A 15474-nucleotide genomic window follows, 5' to 3' on the forward strand; every position below is an offset into this window, starting at 1 on the left:
CGAAGCGTCCTCGGGGACAAAGGATCTTCAAATTCAATGCGTGTTTTTGTGTCACGATATTTTCAACTCCCTCTAGAATTCGAGACCCTACTGCTAGAGGCAACGCTAGGATTCGTGGAGGATTATTAAAATGATCTCGATGCCGTTTTAAGAACAAGACACGTTGTCTATTGTCTCGGGGAACGAAAGTGGCGCCAGTTGTTTTTTTCATCGCGCCTGTCTTAGATTCCGGTTCTCGTTTGTCCTTAACATTGAACGGGCTCTGGTCGTGTTCGACCTCGCGATGGGAGGACGTTTTGCAACTTGGTTGATTTCACTTCGATACTCTGCATTCCCGATCCTACCCGATTTCGGACGCCCATTATGCCTCATAAAGCCTTTGAAAAATGTCGCGCTTCGACTATCGAGCAGCCATTTTAAAGAGTAAACTCAAAGTAAGCTACTTTTAAGCTCCAATCTTCAAATAGTTGACAAATTCAGTCATAACTAAAATTTTTTAGCGTTTTTGCGAATGATTTAATTCGCCTCATTTACGAGCCGAAAAAGGGCACACGGTTTCCCCTTTGTCATTTCACGGAAACATTTATCTGACGCAAATGAACTACGCTCTACAAAAGTGTGAGATTCAAGTTTCAAAATGAGACCAAGTTCATCATCGTACGATTTTTCGTCGCAAAGTGTATGCTAGTTACGAATATCGATGATTTTTCAAAAATCGATGCTCGATCCTGCAGGCGATTTTCGACGTCCGCTTAGATCGCGTAGTTCCCGATCGTTCTAGATCCCAGCGGTCCCGCGATCGGTTTCGAAAAATCGGGCTGCAGCGTCCGCGGGCAGAGATTCCGATCCGGGCAGGTTTCGCAAAACCGGACGTCAACTTGACCCACATCGGTGTCTACTGTGTTGCCGAGGATGGAACGACCTTAACATTGGACACGCGAGCGTCGTAATGATCGAACGATCGAGCACCGCGATATACTCGTCAAGCGTCGCGTCGCACGGGACGTAGAAAAATCCCGGTCGGTCTTAGACCGGTCCCGGATCGGTTCTGCCGTCCGAACTGCTCTCGATCGATTTTCGGGGCGCCTCCTCGCGAGATCCTTCGCCGCGGTTGGGCGGACACATGATATCAGGGAAAGCGAACAAGGATTCCTGTACGGGAGAAAGTCCTTTCCGCCGGCAGCCCCTCGCCCCCGCGTTACCGGACGCTACGTTTTATTTTTGATCGGCGTTATCGCTGTTTATTCGGAACGTAATCGTCGCCGTCCGGGTTCGTTCGAGGCCGATCGGGGGACCTCTACTACGATCCAGTTTGCGCCCAACTTGCAGCGAGCGAGCACGACGGTGTTGAAATGCCTAGATTGTCTCGAGGAGCCGGCACCAGGAAGACAATAAAGTGCAAGGAGCGAGCTCGAACAAATGAAACACAATTACCGGAGGCTCTCACGAGCTCTCGTGGGGGCGTGTTCCCTTGGCACACGCTAAGATGGTTAAACTGCATTGAAATGCGTTAGCGATGGGACTGAGACGCGTCGATGTGTACTGCAGAGACGCGGTCGACTTTGAGGTAGGGCTCGGAAAGTAGGCCTGACGAAAACGAGATAGGATCGCCGAAATGGAGATGGTTAAAGGTAGATGCACCCATAAAAATCAAGGTAATAAAATAGATTCAGTTGAATTTAATCTATTTAATAAACGAGATAATTATTCGTAAGAAGTTTTACAGAGTCAATCGCACACGGTTTAAGCTGAAACCATTGTTCTTGTAATTTATTAATTTTTTGATTGTTGCGAATATTGCCATAATAGAAAGTAACAGGGATTAAAAAATGATCTATTTTGCTATTTATTATAAGTAATATATTGTTTCTTTGTATAGTTTACATAAAGATCACCGCTGATCCGGCCATCGTCGTGCAAGGGTTAATACGTTTAGACACTGAGAACACTGAACATTAAAGATCACAAGAAATCCGTATTTCCACGGGACAATTCAAATATTCTCGTCGCAAGCTAAATTGTTGGGGGTGGGTTTCACCCCTTTAAGCCGAGTTACCGCCGATATAAAGCACGCGTCGCTTAGTTCCATGGGTACTAAGAACATATGAAAAATCTGGGAAGGGACACTTACCTGATGTTTCTCGTAAGTTCGGTCCCAGCACCCTAAAGCTAATAGTCTCGGTTCTAACGATCCCATGAGATCCGCGGAGTTGAAAATTCGAAACCGTCTGACGTGTACGAAGGGAACCCTGAGGACTACGACCGGGATCGCTGCCATCGCTGCTCGTTACACTTCTCGACGTAATGCCAAGTAATACCCTCTCGGTTGCAGTTCTATAATCGTTTCCTCGTTTCGCAATGACTTTCCGTTTGCGACACTGGCGCAACGCGTCTCGCGTGCCCGTCTCGCGGATCTTCGGGAGCCGGTATTAGAAACGAGGCGGAGAGCAAACCAGAGGTAAAGAGAGCGAGGAAGAGAGAGAAGCGGAGCAGCTTTTCGAGGCAGCCCTGCGAAATTAGCGAGCCCGGTCTGCGGACTTTCTAAAATTTAGACAAGCCGCGACGCGCCTTACGTAACTTCCTTCCGGCGGCGGAGAGCCGCTTTCCAGCGGCGCAACGTCGCTCTCCGTTCCCTCGCGATCGCTTGCAATTATTTAGATTATTCTGCTCTAACGGTGCACACTCCAGTTTCCAGACGGCTAATCTCTCCGCGGCGCACGATCCCTTTTGGCCTTAGCTTCTCACGGTCGCCATCTTCCCGACACGACGCCGCCGCGCCGCGCCGCGCCGCGCTTGCTGTCCCGAAAACGTCAGTCACCCGACAGACCCACTGTTTTATTCAAACGTTTCTCTTCGGTGCACCCGGGATCAACGAAACCTTCTTCACAACGATACCGCGAGGTAAATGCACGCTCTTCGTTGCTTCGTTCACTTCTGCACGATCGCGAAATCGTTTGATCCGGCAGAGTACTCTAAGGCAGTCCATGTCAATGTACCCTTGGTTAGGTGCGACATAGGGGGTTGCTTCGAGATGATGCTTCTATTCTTTCCCATGGAGATTTTTTAACTTTCGATGTAGCACATAAAGCCATTTAAGATTATAGACGAATGCATATTGTGACGGTAATTCGAGATAATCAATCATAATACCCGAAAGTATGCTTTATGGACATGTGCCTGCTTTGAAATTATTTTTCAATACTTTCCCGGAGAGATTTTTAAACTTTTTATGTTGCAAATGGAAGCCAGAAGATTGTAATTTATGATAAATGTGTTACAGAAGATATCGATATCGTATTAGGAATTGAGAAAAGTCTCTGTTAGTATTCAAAAGCATCATTTCAGAATATGCGGCAAATTTGGATAAACATTTTACTACTTTCCCGTGCAAAGTTTTAAACTTTTCAGGCCTCAAGTTAAATCTAGAAGATCGCACTTTATAGCAAAGTTATTATTGATCATATAAAAATTAATCGATACATAGTCGATTTTTAAATATGCGTCGTTACGGTCAGTTAACTAAACAAGCAACAGATACATTACCCATATAACTTTGTCGCTCGATGTCACTTATCTTAGCAGCTGTTACAAGCGAAATTGTTTAATCAAGTTTCAGTTTAAGGATACAAGGAGATTCCGGTTCATTGGGATCTCATTAACCACGGGAAATTTTGAAATACTGCGTACGCCGCTGAATACCGAAAGGCGCCACGTGGACGAATAGAAAGCGCGCGATGATCGCGATGACGGTTGCATCCATGTCGTCGACATTACCGAAAGGTCAGCGCTGGGTCGCCTCTCGCAGCCTTTAACACCTCGCCTGCAGGTGCGTTGTCCTGGAGCCTAGCATAAACATGTTGTAAGTTCCAATACCGGACAAATTTTATCTGAAATGAGAAACAGAAACAACTGTTTGAAATAGTTCATTTCGAAGATAAGTATACCGATAATTCATTAGAGGTAAATATACTGATCGAAATAATAGCAATTTTAAATAGTGAAATATAGCAAAACAAATAATTCTCAAAATAATATGCCAGAAAAAGATTTTATTTGAAGAAATCATTACATCAGTTTTAGGTGCATTATTTAAAAAAAATTCTTCGTTATTAATTCAGAACTAAAATAATATATTACCTGGAAAGATATTCCAAGTAACGTTTCGTCGCATCCACTGTGTAACAAATCTCAGACCATTTCTAATTAAATGAATCGCCTCGTAAAAATTCCATCTTCAAGCATCGCTTCTGAACAGCCGCAGCATGCATTTCTTTAGAGCAGAACACTGCATCGGGTAAATGACATTGCGAATAATTCGCATAGAATGTCGGCAGGGGATTGCGGGAATTTATTAGAGTTTCGCGGAACAATACGCGAGAGGATCAGCGGATCCGCGAGCAAGGAATCGCGCTCGGCTGTTCGCGTTGCGCCGTTACGAAACCGCCTGGTCCCATGCGCGAGGAAATCGTGGCATAACCTTTAGCATAATAATGGTAGAAGCTCGGGCCTCCGAGTTTCCACTCGAGACAGCCGCGACGGAGGTCGGCAGAAACGGGAAATCGTTGACGGAATGCCGTCGTCCAAGGATCACCGGTCGACGATTCCGCTCCTTGATCCTGCGATCTGCTCCAAAATCTTCGAAAATCTATCCTGACACGGATACAAACACTATAGAACTTATACTACTTACTTTATCTTCATTCGGTCAAACATTCATCGAAAATTACGATCAAATTGCTATTCGATTGTATGAAGATTCGTCTGCTTTGGATAACGGAAAACGATGAAAGCTGTTGACGATTTTATGAATACTCTTGTATTATTTCCAACCTACTAAATTCATTGACAAAGAAAATATATTTATATTCGATCTCTGTTTACTGCAATCGTGGTAGACAATCTTGATTTTCCATTTCATTGTTTGAAATGTTCTGATATTTGTAAATATTTTAGAAGGCAACATTGTGACTGCCGTTTAAACAAAAATCTGAGAAAAAGCTATCTATTTCCCCATTATTTCCAATGTACAAATATACATATGGCGTTTCGTTAAGTTTTCGTATAAATATCACCGAAGAGGTTGCATCGGGTCTATAATTACGCGCATCGCTGTGAGCGCGAATCCGCGCGGAAGGAACGAGCGACTCTGTTCGGAAGGAGTTGGAAGGAAGCGAACGGCGTGGAAGGTTGGCGCAGGGCGAACACCAGGACCTGCGACCTTAGCCGCGGTCTCCGATTTCGGGTGCCCAACAGGGCCTGGAAGAGGAGAAGAAGAAGAGGCGGAGGAGGGAGAAAGGCAGAGACCGGTGCGGTGGAAACACGCAGAAAGCGAGTGGCACGAAAGTGAGAGGAGGCACGGTATCTCGTCGGCCTTGGGGCCTCCGCGAGGAACATTTCACTCGCAAAGACCATCCGAGAGCCTGATAACGCTCCACCAGGGACCAAGAATGGAAGACGAGGAGGAGGAAGAACGGATTCCAAAGCGGCTGACCGGTCACCGGCTATTTTTGCAACCGGTAGTACAGTTAAGAACCGAGACACGATCGTGGAGACGCTGGAGCCAGTCGCCGAACATTTTTCTGATAGCCTCTTGCATTCGAATGCGAGGCTTCCCCTTCTTTTGAAATCGGCTGTAGCCTTCGGCATCTGAATTTTCTTGATACTCGAAATGGTCCTTTGACGAATATCTAGACATTTTTTAAAGCAATATTACTTTCGAGGAACGCAGAACGCGTTTGTTGGCTTTTGAAGCTATCTGTAGAATTTAAGATTAAATTTTCTTAAATTTGAAATTAAATTGCCTAACATCACCTAGTTTTTGAGAATAATTATTGAAGTTCATCGGAGGTAGGTTGACTTCGTTAATAGAGTGATTCTTGGATGTTTATTTATTAGTTTTTTGGATAATATGATTTCTGGAGTGCTATACGCCAGATGCTATGATTTTGAGACATCACTTTTTGAAACTGTTTGTAGTATTTACGATTAAATTACTTCTAAAAGCATCTCGGTTCTATAAGTAATTATTAAAGATAGTCAGGAGCAATGTAATTTTGAAATCTTTAAAGCTGCCATAATCTGGTGACATTTCTATCTTTTAAACCACCTGTAGAATACAAGATTAATTGTCCTTGAATAATTCTTGAATAATTATCTATGTGTTTTCTTGTTAAGGATATAATCTCTTAAGTGTATACACGTTATATAGATGCTAAAATCTTGGACCACCATCTTTGTACAGTCCTAAAATCCAATATTACATTTTAAAATACTAAAATTCACAAACGTCCATTCAAGCGTCTCCGGGAACCAAAAGCCACGCGCGAAACGTACTAAACTCAAGTGTCATCATCTCTGATACTTATTGTAGAATAGAAATTTATTTGTAAAAATAGTACAATTCAAAAGGAGATTCCTGGACGAACCGTAGAAACCTTTCCGGGCCTCATGGGGATTCTAAAATCGCGCGTCTAATCGGCCCGTCTTTTTTGAGTCGTCTTGTAGAATGGCAATCTATTTAGAAAAATAACTGCGGTGAAATATCGGCGATCGACGTGTCCTCGTAAGGTTGGTTCCGTCTCGCGAGAGAGGTGTCCGAAAGTTTCGGTGTGAGTGCGGGGTCATGATTAAAAGATGAGCTCGGTTGCAGAGCGGGCGGGCACACACACACACGCCCACGACATTCCAATCTCGTTGGAATTTCTCTCTCTCTCTCTTTCTCTCTCTTTCTCTCTCTTTCTCTTCGATTATGAACGCGAGGCGGTTCGCGTATGCAAATAGGGTTCGCGGCGGAAAATAATTTACGAGATACGGATCATCGACGTGGAACTAGTCAAGGTTCTCTCTAGCCGAGGACGCCTAGGGGGAGCACGGGATAAACACAGACAGTAGTCGACGTTGTCATTGTCGTTCACGTCTCTTTCTTCTCGCCATTTCTTTTCGTTCTTTTTTTTTTCGCAGACTTTTTTTTTATTGTCGTATTAATTTACATTTATACAGTAAGTAGCTCAGCCGTTCTGCGAGTGGCAGCCTTTCCTTCTGACATATGTACAGGATGTCCCGCAACGAACGGTGGCCTCCGAGCGGCAGCCAGCCGAGGTGGACCGACATCTACGGAAACGAGTTTTCCGGTGACGGCTGCGCCTCGGCTGCACCGCCAATCGCGGGACACCCTGTATACACGGACACGTTCCGTTGACCAAGAGCGACCGTCCCGAGAGTTCCCTCCGACGCGAGGATAATTGGCGTGTCGCCCACTGTGATCACCTTCGATTTCTTTATTCCGCGCGGTTTACGGGTGCTGGACCGAGGGCTCTCAACGACTCTCCCTTATCCGCGGCGGTAAGGCTTCGCCTTCACCTGCACCTCCTCCCGCTGGGTCTCCTCGACCTCCTCCTGCACCGGCTTGCCTCTGGTACCGCCGAACCTGCCGCGACTCGACGACTTCGAGTCCGTCGTCGCGGTGCTCTTGGCGCGGCTGCTTGTGCTGGCTCTAAAAAAGAACCCGGTTTTGCTCATAATTCCATCGTAATATGTAAATTCTCCTATACCGTTCGAAGCTTCGAGCACCACGAAAATGTATTCTGGGTCGGATAGCTGGCAAAAATTGATGTTGCGTCATCGACAGCACGGTGTATATACTTCCATATTGCTTGTCTCTCGAGTGGCCGTAAGATTGGTCAAGGAGGAATACATTTTTGAACGAAGGAGTTGCAAAAATTGATCAGACGTGCGTGGACCATGGGCATATCCAGGGTCGAGCACTGTGAGAGTAATTGCAAGGAATTACTTCCATAGTGCTCGCTACTTATGGAATAGTTTATAAAAGTTGAAGTCGAATTACAAAGTGTTGTAGAAAAATCGAGATACTAGCATTGTGGTAAATAAATCGAGTTATATGAGTTGTTTAGAACCACAGTGGCGTCAGTCACATTTCCGACCACTTTGACTTGTGTCTTAAAGTCTAATTTACATATGCTAAAATGATAAGAAGACATGTGAAATCGATTATTTTAACAATAAATTTGGTCAATGTCTCGCAACATGTGCGCCATAATGATTCTAACCCGTTCATATCTGCTCTATTAATAAATGATCTTGATCTATGGATCGATAGATCAGAAAGATCATTACTTGGACTTCGGCGTGGTGGGTTCAGCGGACTGGCCAGCGGAGGAGGAATCTCGATGGCTGGGCACCTGGGCTCTTCTTCTCTTCAAGGCCGCCAATAAATCCTGATTTGATCTGGAATTTGAACCGAAGGGGTCACATTCTGCCGTTCGTCGCGAATTACTGACGGGGTGTTAAAAGCAGGGAAACCTAACCCAGACCTGAAGGGTCTAATTCCACCGCGCACGATCTTGGACGCCTCCGTGGTCGTGGTGGGAGCGTCCTCTTGTTCTTGATTCTCCTCGAGTTCCTCGTCGGCTTCCTCTTCCGCTTCCGCCGGCTGTTCCACAGGCTTCGCCGTGGTCGCTTGGGTCTGACGAATCAGAAGTGCCACTCAATAATCGAGCTAACATTACGCGCGGTCGTCGCAAGGTAGCCCACTTACGGTAGTTGCTCCCTTTCTGCCAACGTTGACTCGCCCTCTCGAGGACAGCAGACCACCCAGTCGGCCGGAAGTCGACTTCGCCGGGGTTGACGGGGTCACAGGTGCCGGCGCGGCGCCCTCCTCTTCGTAGTCGTACTCGTCTTCTGATCTGGCTGCGACTATCAGGCAGCCGGTCGCCAGCAATCTGTCGAGCAAACGTTCGTTTGTCGTTTCCATTCGGTCACCCTGTACACCGCGCGAGGAATTTCGGCGCAGATTTTGGATCGCTCTGTAGACCGTGTTTGTTCCTAACGCGGCAAATAAATAACCGACCGACCGCGAAGATTTCGATAGTGAAAGGCAGCAGGCGCATGCAAACGATATTGCCTGCCAGCTAGGAAACGCTTTCCTCAGACGCCATCGACTGGGAACAGGAAGTCGTTTCTCGAGCAGGTCGCCACGTAACTGCCCAATCGAACAGCTGTTCGACGAAAAATATGTAAATTCGAACTCCCTGTATGTCGACCACGATTTTACTTTGATTTTGCGCAGCGATTTGGTCGTCCTATAAGTCTAGGATGAGATTTGTCTTAAGATGTTCACTGTCGAGGTGCAATTAAACGTTTTGTATGCCCGACGGAGTAAATGGCACACGCAGTAAGTCGGACAAGATTATTTTAGTAGGTCTTAGGATCACCGACATACCCTGTACACAGACATAAATTCTATCTTATGTTCCTGGAAGAGACTCAACCGCCCTATTAGACGATACCTACGTTTTCCTACGGTGTTCTAACTTCGACTCCCGTAAATGTAACTTTTAATAGCCCAAGAAGCCAACTGAAATGCCCTGTACAATGCTAGTTCTACATTACATCGTTATTCAATCCTGTTTTAGTTATTAACTTAGTCGTCTCAGTGGTGAATATACGAATCCCGATCTAGCAATATGGAGCACCCTGTAGCCAGGTAAATGGGAAACACCCAGTATACCAAAGTAAAAGCTACTTTTACTCAACTATTACGGTTCGATGGTTCCGTGTTGGCAGTCGATATTTTTCTGGTATATTATCATTTCGGTCCGGATATTTGGAGCAGCCCTGTAGGCCCCGTTCCAAGAGGGAACCGCTGAAGCAACACCTCGGCCCGGGCAAATCGAATCGAAGATGGCGGAATCGGATGGAAGGGCAGCACCCACTCGACGAATGACCGAGTTCCCAGAAATCTGCCCGTCCCCGAAAAGGCGCGGGGCAACAGGACACCGAGGCGCGTGCCTCTCTCGGTTCGACGGCAACTTTCGCCCGCGAAAGGATCGCGAATAGAATACCGAGGACGAGTCCTGCGTCCTGCCGTCTGCATCTGCGCGTGCGCAACGAGAAACTCGTCGCGGAGTTGTTCAAACGTTCCTCTTCGATGGACTGACGATTCCTCGCGATCTGCAAATTCGATCGCAGAGGAAAAAAAGTTGGATCGCGTATTTCTTCTCTACTGTTTTTGGCTTTTGAAAAATTTGAGAAGAAGGTGTGGGAAATAGCACGCTTCGGGAAAGAACTGCGTGGATGTTTCTAACACGAGACGATTTTGTGGAACGTCCAGAGTATAATAACATGTGATTTTAACGCCGATTAATTTTTCTATCGTTTTCGGCTTTTGAGAAATTCTAGATGAAGGAGTGAGGGGGAGGGAGAGGGGGACAGCGAACTTTGGATCACTCTTGTGACCGTATTGGAAGAGCTATGTACACGGATGTCTTTTACACAAGAAAATTCTATGGAGCCTCTAGGGTATGATAACAGGTGATTTAAACGCTGATCTATTTTTCTATCGAGTCTGATGCTCAAGAAATTCGATCCCGCAGAAGAGGGCGTAGAGGAGACGAACGTTTCAGCGCCGAGACCATAAGCGCTACACGATGGTTCTCACATCGAACGATTCGGCGGCGTCCGTGGAACACAATAACAATCGTTTTCGCAAGCCCGCGTTCATTCGGGGTTCGGAATCGACGAAAATTAGCAAGCGTGACGCGGTGACACAACCGTGGCGCGGGGTGTTGCGTCAGTCGCGTGGCAGCGCAACAAAGGCGGGCGCGTGCAACAAAGAAAAACGGGAGACGTGTCAGTTTGACCGTGGATCGTTCGAACGTGGAAATGGTGGTGTTTCGAAACCGGAGCGCGGTAGTTTCGCTGGTGTGGGACCGTGGCTCGCGAAACTCGTCGATAAAACTCGATCGCCGTTCGAGAAATTCGACCGACCGACCGACCGAACGAACGAACGAACGAACGAACGAGCGGTTGGTGTTCCCTCGGTGTCGTTTTTTTCTCTGTCCCCCGACCCGTTCTTTTTCGCGGCGATATTTGTTAGCCGCGTCACGTATGCACGGGCTTGGAGACCGCTTGAGCTCGCGACACGTCCGTGGTAACGTATATCGGGCCGGCCGGCCAATCCCGATCCGGGAGTAGCTTGTTGCACGAGCCAACAGCCCAGAGAAAGTGAGTTTCGTACCGTGAATGTCACAGGTCAAAATCCAGCCGGTGCGACGCGGCGCGGCGTCGCAGCCTGGCGGATCTATACAACGAGAAACGTGCACACACGCTGCACCGATCGTGCTCTCTCATGCCGCGAGAGCAGCGGCGTTAGGACACGCGATGCCCCGGGAAAATCTCGCGAGTTGCGCCACCGATCATCCTCCTCTTCTCGTCTGCCCCCGCTACTCCCCGAGAACCGAACGGCTCGTCCAAGGATTCCCGAAAACGCGCAGGCCGTTCGCAGCTCGGCGACAAATCCACCACGAAATCCCCTAAAACGCTCGTAGAAGCGTTTACGGAACCACGCGAACGATTTCACCGAACGGCACCGACGTAATCGATATTTTTCATCGGACTCGTTTTCTAATCGATTTCCTGGTTCGCGGAACAGACCTAGTCGCGGTTTGCATAACGCCTCTATCCGCATCCTGTTATTACAGTCGCCGGACCTGCCCGGTTCTGGTGTCCTGGTCCTTTGTTTTCTGCCGCCGTCGATGTGAAACTGTCGCCGTGCACACCGGACACACGTCGCTCGCCCTCGTTCGACTCGGTAACGTTAGATAAATAACACCTTTCGATCGCGTCCAAGGAGCCTGGCCTTGGTCACCGAACGCGCGGCACACGGTGGGCGAGTGCCGTACCCGTGTATCGCCGCGGCGACGCGTTGAATTTGATAGCGCGCGCCTGAAAGTAAACGCTCACGGCGGTTGTTGCACTCGATTCTACACAATTCTCCTGCAAACCGCGATATCCAAGCTCTACAGTCCAGTGGAGACGCTCCTTAACGATTACCAGCTCTTAATTAATGCTCTATGGTGCAAAGTCTATGCTCGCCGTCGTGAGATACCGGCGCTTCGGTAGCCTTTTTGTAAATGTAAAAGTCTCCGAGTGAAAACACGGCTACGGGTGCACTGGCAAATCTGCTTCAATGCGGATGCAATCGCTGGATAAAATTGCTGCAGTTAATACGAAAAATATAGAGTCGACCTCTTAAGAGCAACCGTTGGTAGAAGATCGAGTTAACTACCCTCCTTAAGGGCTCTCGAGTTGGTTCTAGGCTTAAGAACAACCCCCGGGAATCAGAACCCACTTTAAAGGATACTCTCAAGTGGAAAAACAGATTGATAACTAGTACCGCGATCTACCCTGTAGTATCCTAATCAGGATCTTCCATCCATACTGTCTTCCAACGTGGGAGCCACGTCGAGACTTATCATAATGTATTCTAACCCAGACCTTCTCCCGATAATAGCACAGCCTAAAAAACTTGACTACTACCATCAATACTACCAAGTTTCATTGCGGACTATCTTACACCAGTCGTTCCCTCCGTAAGTACCCCGAGTGTACAAATCGCCTAACAGCTTCCATTTCAAACTACGTCCAATTCTGTTTTCACATAGCAAATACCTTCCACAGAAACCCGTGTAAAAAAAAATACCCCGGAAAAATATACCGGGCAAAAATACACCGTGTAAGCGATACCGTGAAAAAAATAGTACGTAAAAACGACACAGTGTACATGCATAAAAAAAATAGAGAATTGGTTATTGTTTACACACTTCGGACTGGTTGTCATTTTATACTCCGGAAAGTGTTATATACTTCTCGATTAATCACTATACAGCGGATCCTCGTGCAATATCAAAATTTCGTTCGGCAGTTATACCAAACTACAGCTGAATAAAGATGTATCCTTTCCATTAACAGTATTAATCAATTGAAAATAATGGGAGAGTGTTTATAGATCCTTCCAATATTTTTACTATTCTGTAATTCTTTAATTAATTGCTGCAACGAATGCAATTATAGCGCCAATAGCAAGCCTTTCGTCGCTCTAATGTTTGTTGACAAGAGTTTGTACGCACACATGCATTGGCCTAAATATGGCTAGAAAGTTATAGTTAATAGAAATCGTTCTCCTCGAACTTTAAATCGATTAACTTCCTTAACAGCATTAAATCGAATGTAAACGTGTAAAAAGGAAAACGAATTTATTTCTCTAGACCGTGTGAGAACAGAACTGGGTGTACACGAATGCCTGACCATCCCCCCCTAAGAGTCCGAGCATGGAGACAGCCGGATGTCTCCGATTTCGAAGGATTTAATTTCCCGGGACCGAGTATTTCCCATGAAATACTCAAATTCTTAACCTCCCTCTCTATGAACCCGATATTTGGGAGGCCGAAGTCTGGTCTGGATCACTCGCGAACGCGAACCCCGTCGGCGAATCGTCGGGCCCGCGATAGATCTCTTTGCTTGGTACTCACGCGAGTAGTGCGAGCTTCATGCTGTGTAGATTATGGTAGCCGGCTGTTGCTGGGGACGACGACAGCGGTCTCGGTACGTTGTCCCGGTGTCGTCGAGGGCTACGAGACGGTACGGAGAGACCGTTGAAACGACGACGACGACGACTGGGTTGTTGGCACGGCCGCGACACCTCGAGGAATGGGTATATCGTTGGAAGTGGTAGAGGGAACCGCAAACCCAGCCAAGCACACCAACTGCAATCGCGGAGGCTGTGTACTTTGGAGTGCCGCGGCGGGTTTCCCCTTCCCTCTATATATATTGGCACTCTCACTCAGCCGGACAACCACCCGTTTGCCGTCCCGTGGAGAAGCCCATCCACCTATCGTGCGTGTGTGACTTTGATATATCCGGCGAGCAACACCACCGTCTGGCCGTTTCTCGCGGCCATGGAATTCCGAATCTTCTCCTTCGAAGCCTCCCTCGGCGACGCCGCCGTGCCGCCTCCGGCCTCTCCTGTCGCTCCGAGCCGGAATGACACTGGAATTCCACGCAAACCGACACTCACCGATAGCGGATTCCAGATGCGATTTTTTCCGAGGATTTTCTCTCGCGTCCCATCGCTCCGGCCATCTCCGGGCAGCCGGAGGTCGCCGGGAGACCCGGCTCCGTCGCATTTTTCTACCATCTTCGCTTGGAAAACGCTGGAAAAGGAATTTTCTCTTTTGTTGCTCGATTTCTATACGCCTTCCGTTGCTAGGCGACATTTTACGTTGTTTATTTATTGCACCGAGCAAGCTGGTAAACGTAGCGCATACGTCGGTTTCCGATAGTCCTCTTTTTTCTCGCAGCACTCGTGACGCATAGTGATCGTTACATTTATTTCCTTGTTATTATTATAATTTCGTTAAGATTATTAATACTAGCTTTATGTATAGTTTATTTATTATTCACTTTGGTTAGATTCGTTAATTCTTTTAAATACTATTTTTAGTTTCTCTTTTTTAATATTTTTCTCAATTTCAGACTTTTAGAATAATTACTGATTCCTACATATACGTATGTATAAATATATACACATTAGTAACCACATTTTGATTTCAGTCCACAATTTTGTCACTTGTCCATACTATGCAGCGGCTCGAACCCATCACTAGTATCATTAAAGCCAAATGAATATCGAGATTTTATTCATAGTGCTCATACAGAATCAATGGGACATTAGTTATGCTATTCTTAACACCTTCGACAGTGCGTATATCATAATACTCTAATATCCTTTAGGATACATTAAACCCTACACTAGTCAATATTACAAAGACCAACCTATACCACATGTTCGAAGTTCTCGCAAACAAATGAGTACATGTCTGAACGCAATGGAAGCATTATTTCTCATATTATCACGATCTTGTTCGAGGCACATTATATTTATCACTACCTACCATTCAAACTGCAACTTAGACCAGTGGTTCTCCAGCTTGTTTCCCCCGTGCCATTCATTAAGTATGTTATTAAGAGCAAAGCCGTTTATACAAGGTATAACGAAAGTCAAATTATAAAATCTAACGATATGTTAGATATCAATTAGGATATGTAAAATCAGCATGCCTATGTTAGGTTCAATTTTTAAACCTAGCTCAAGATTTACTATTGCTTTGCATCTGTTCATTATTGCTATCATTGCATGTTTCACATAAATACGTAGACATGAATGGAAAGCAAAGATTTATATTTATATTTTTATATAATAAATGTATAATTTATTTGTCGCCGTACAATATAGAAAGAAATATTTTAAAATATATTACGGAAGAACTAATTGCATTATTATAATGATTTTTAAATAAATTTGGTTCAGCCGGTACTGTTGTATGCATCAACCATTTACCTGACACCTACGTAGAAAAATGAATTCACTTTTCGTGACTTGTCTTGTATTTTTCCGCCCTTCGTACCCATTGCTACTCACCTCTAAAAGCCCACTTGAACCGGGTCCATAAGTATAGCCGAGGTCCCAGCTAAAGCCTACGATATTCCCGCGTATTCCCATATCGCCCAGGAAAACAGGGTGGCTCGGGGGACAGCGTGGGTGTCCGGTTTGGCCGCGGAGAGCGATCGAGGGATTTGGTCCGGTCCGCCGAAACGAAACCGAGAGCCGGAGCTTTG

The 15474-nt window shown here is 46.3% G+C and overlaps 2 protein-coding genes across 4 annotated transcripts in view; one reads left to right on the forward strand and one right to left on the reverse strand.

Moving 5' to 3' along the window:
- The window catches only part of LOC144473278 (uncharacterized), a 159281-nt gene that overhangs the window by 22907 nt on the left and 120900 nt on the right, over nt 1-15474 (forward strand). The window lies entirely within an intron of this gene.
- LOC144473283 (uncharacterized) lies at nt 7005-13779 on the reverse strand. Of its 2 annotated transcripts, none has more exons than XM_078187034.1 (5): nt 13329-13779; nt 8555-8738; nt 8331-8482; nt 8134-8244; nt 7005-7492 (listed from the first exon to the last, which is right to left on the reverse strand). In XM_078187034.1, exons 1-5 carry the CDS (start codon nt 13346-13348, stop codon nt 7330-7332), a joined length of 630 nt encoding a protein of 209 aa, XP_078043160.1. In that variant the 5' UTR covers nt 13349-13779; the 3' UTR covers nt 7005-7329. The 2 variants fall into 2 exon arrangements, with proteins under 2 accessions (XP_078043160.1, XP_078043159.1); XM_078187033.1 differs by having other exon boundaries at nt 8325-8482.

The sequence above is a fragment of the Augochlora pura genome, chromosome 7 (genome assembly GCF_028453695.1).
Source record: "Augochlora pura isolate Apur16 chromosome 7, APUR_v2.2.1, whole genome shotgun sequence".
Classification (NCBI taxonomy): Eukaryota; Metazoa; Arthropoda; class Insecta; order Hymenoptera; family Halictidae; genus Augochlora; species Augochlora pura.

Coding starts and splice junctions, on each gene's coding strand:
- LOC144473283 (XM_078187033.1), bottom strand. CDS start 13,348: ATGAAGCTCGCACTACTCGC. Junction 8,739..13,328: donor ATGAAGCTCGCACTACTCGC/GTGAGTACCAAG, acceptor TTTGCTCGACAG/ATTGCTGGCGACCGGCTGCC. Junction 8,245..8,324: donor ATTAGACCCTTCAGGTCTGG/GTTAGGTTTCCC, acceptor TTCAAATTCCAG/ATCAAATCAGGATTTATTGG.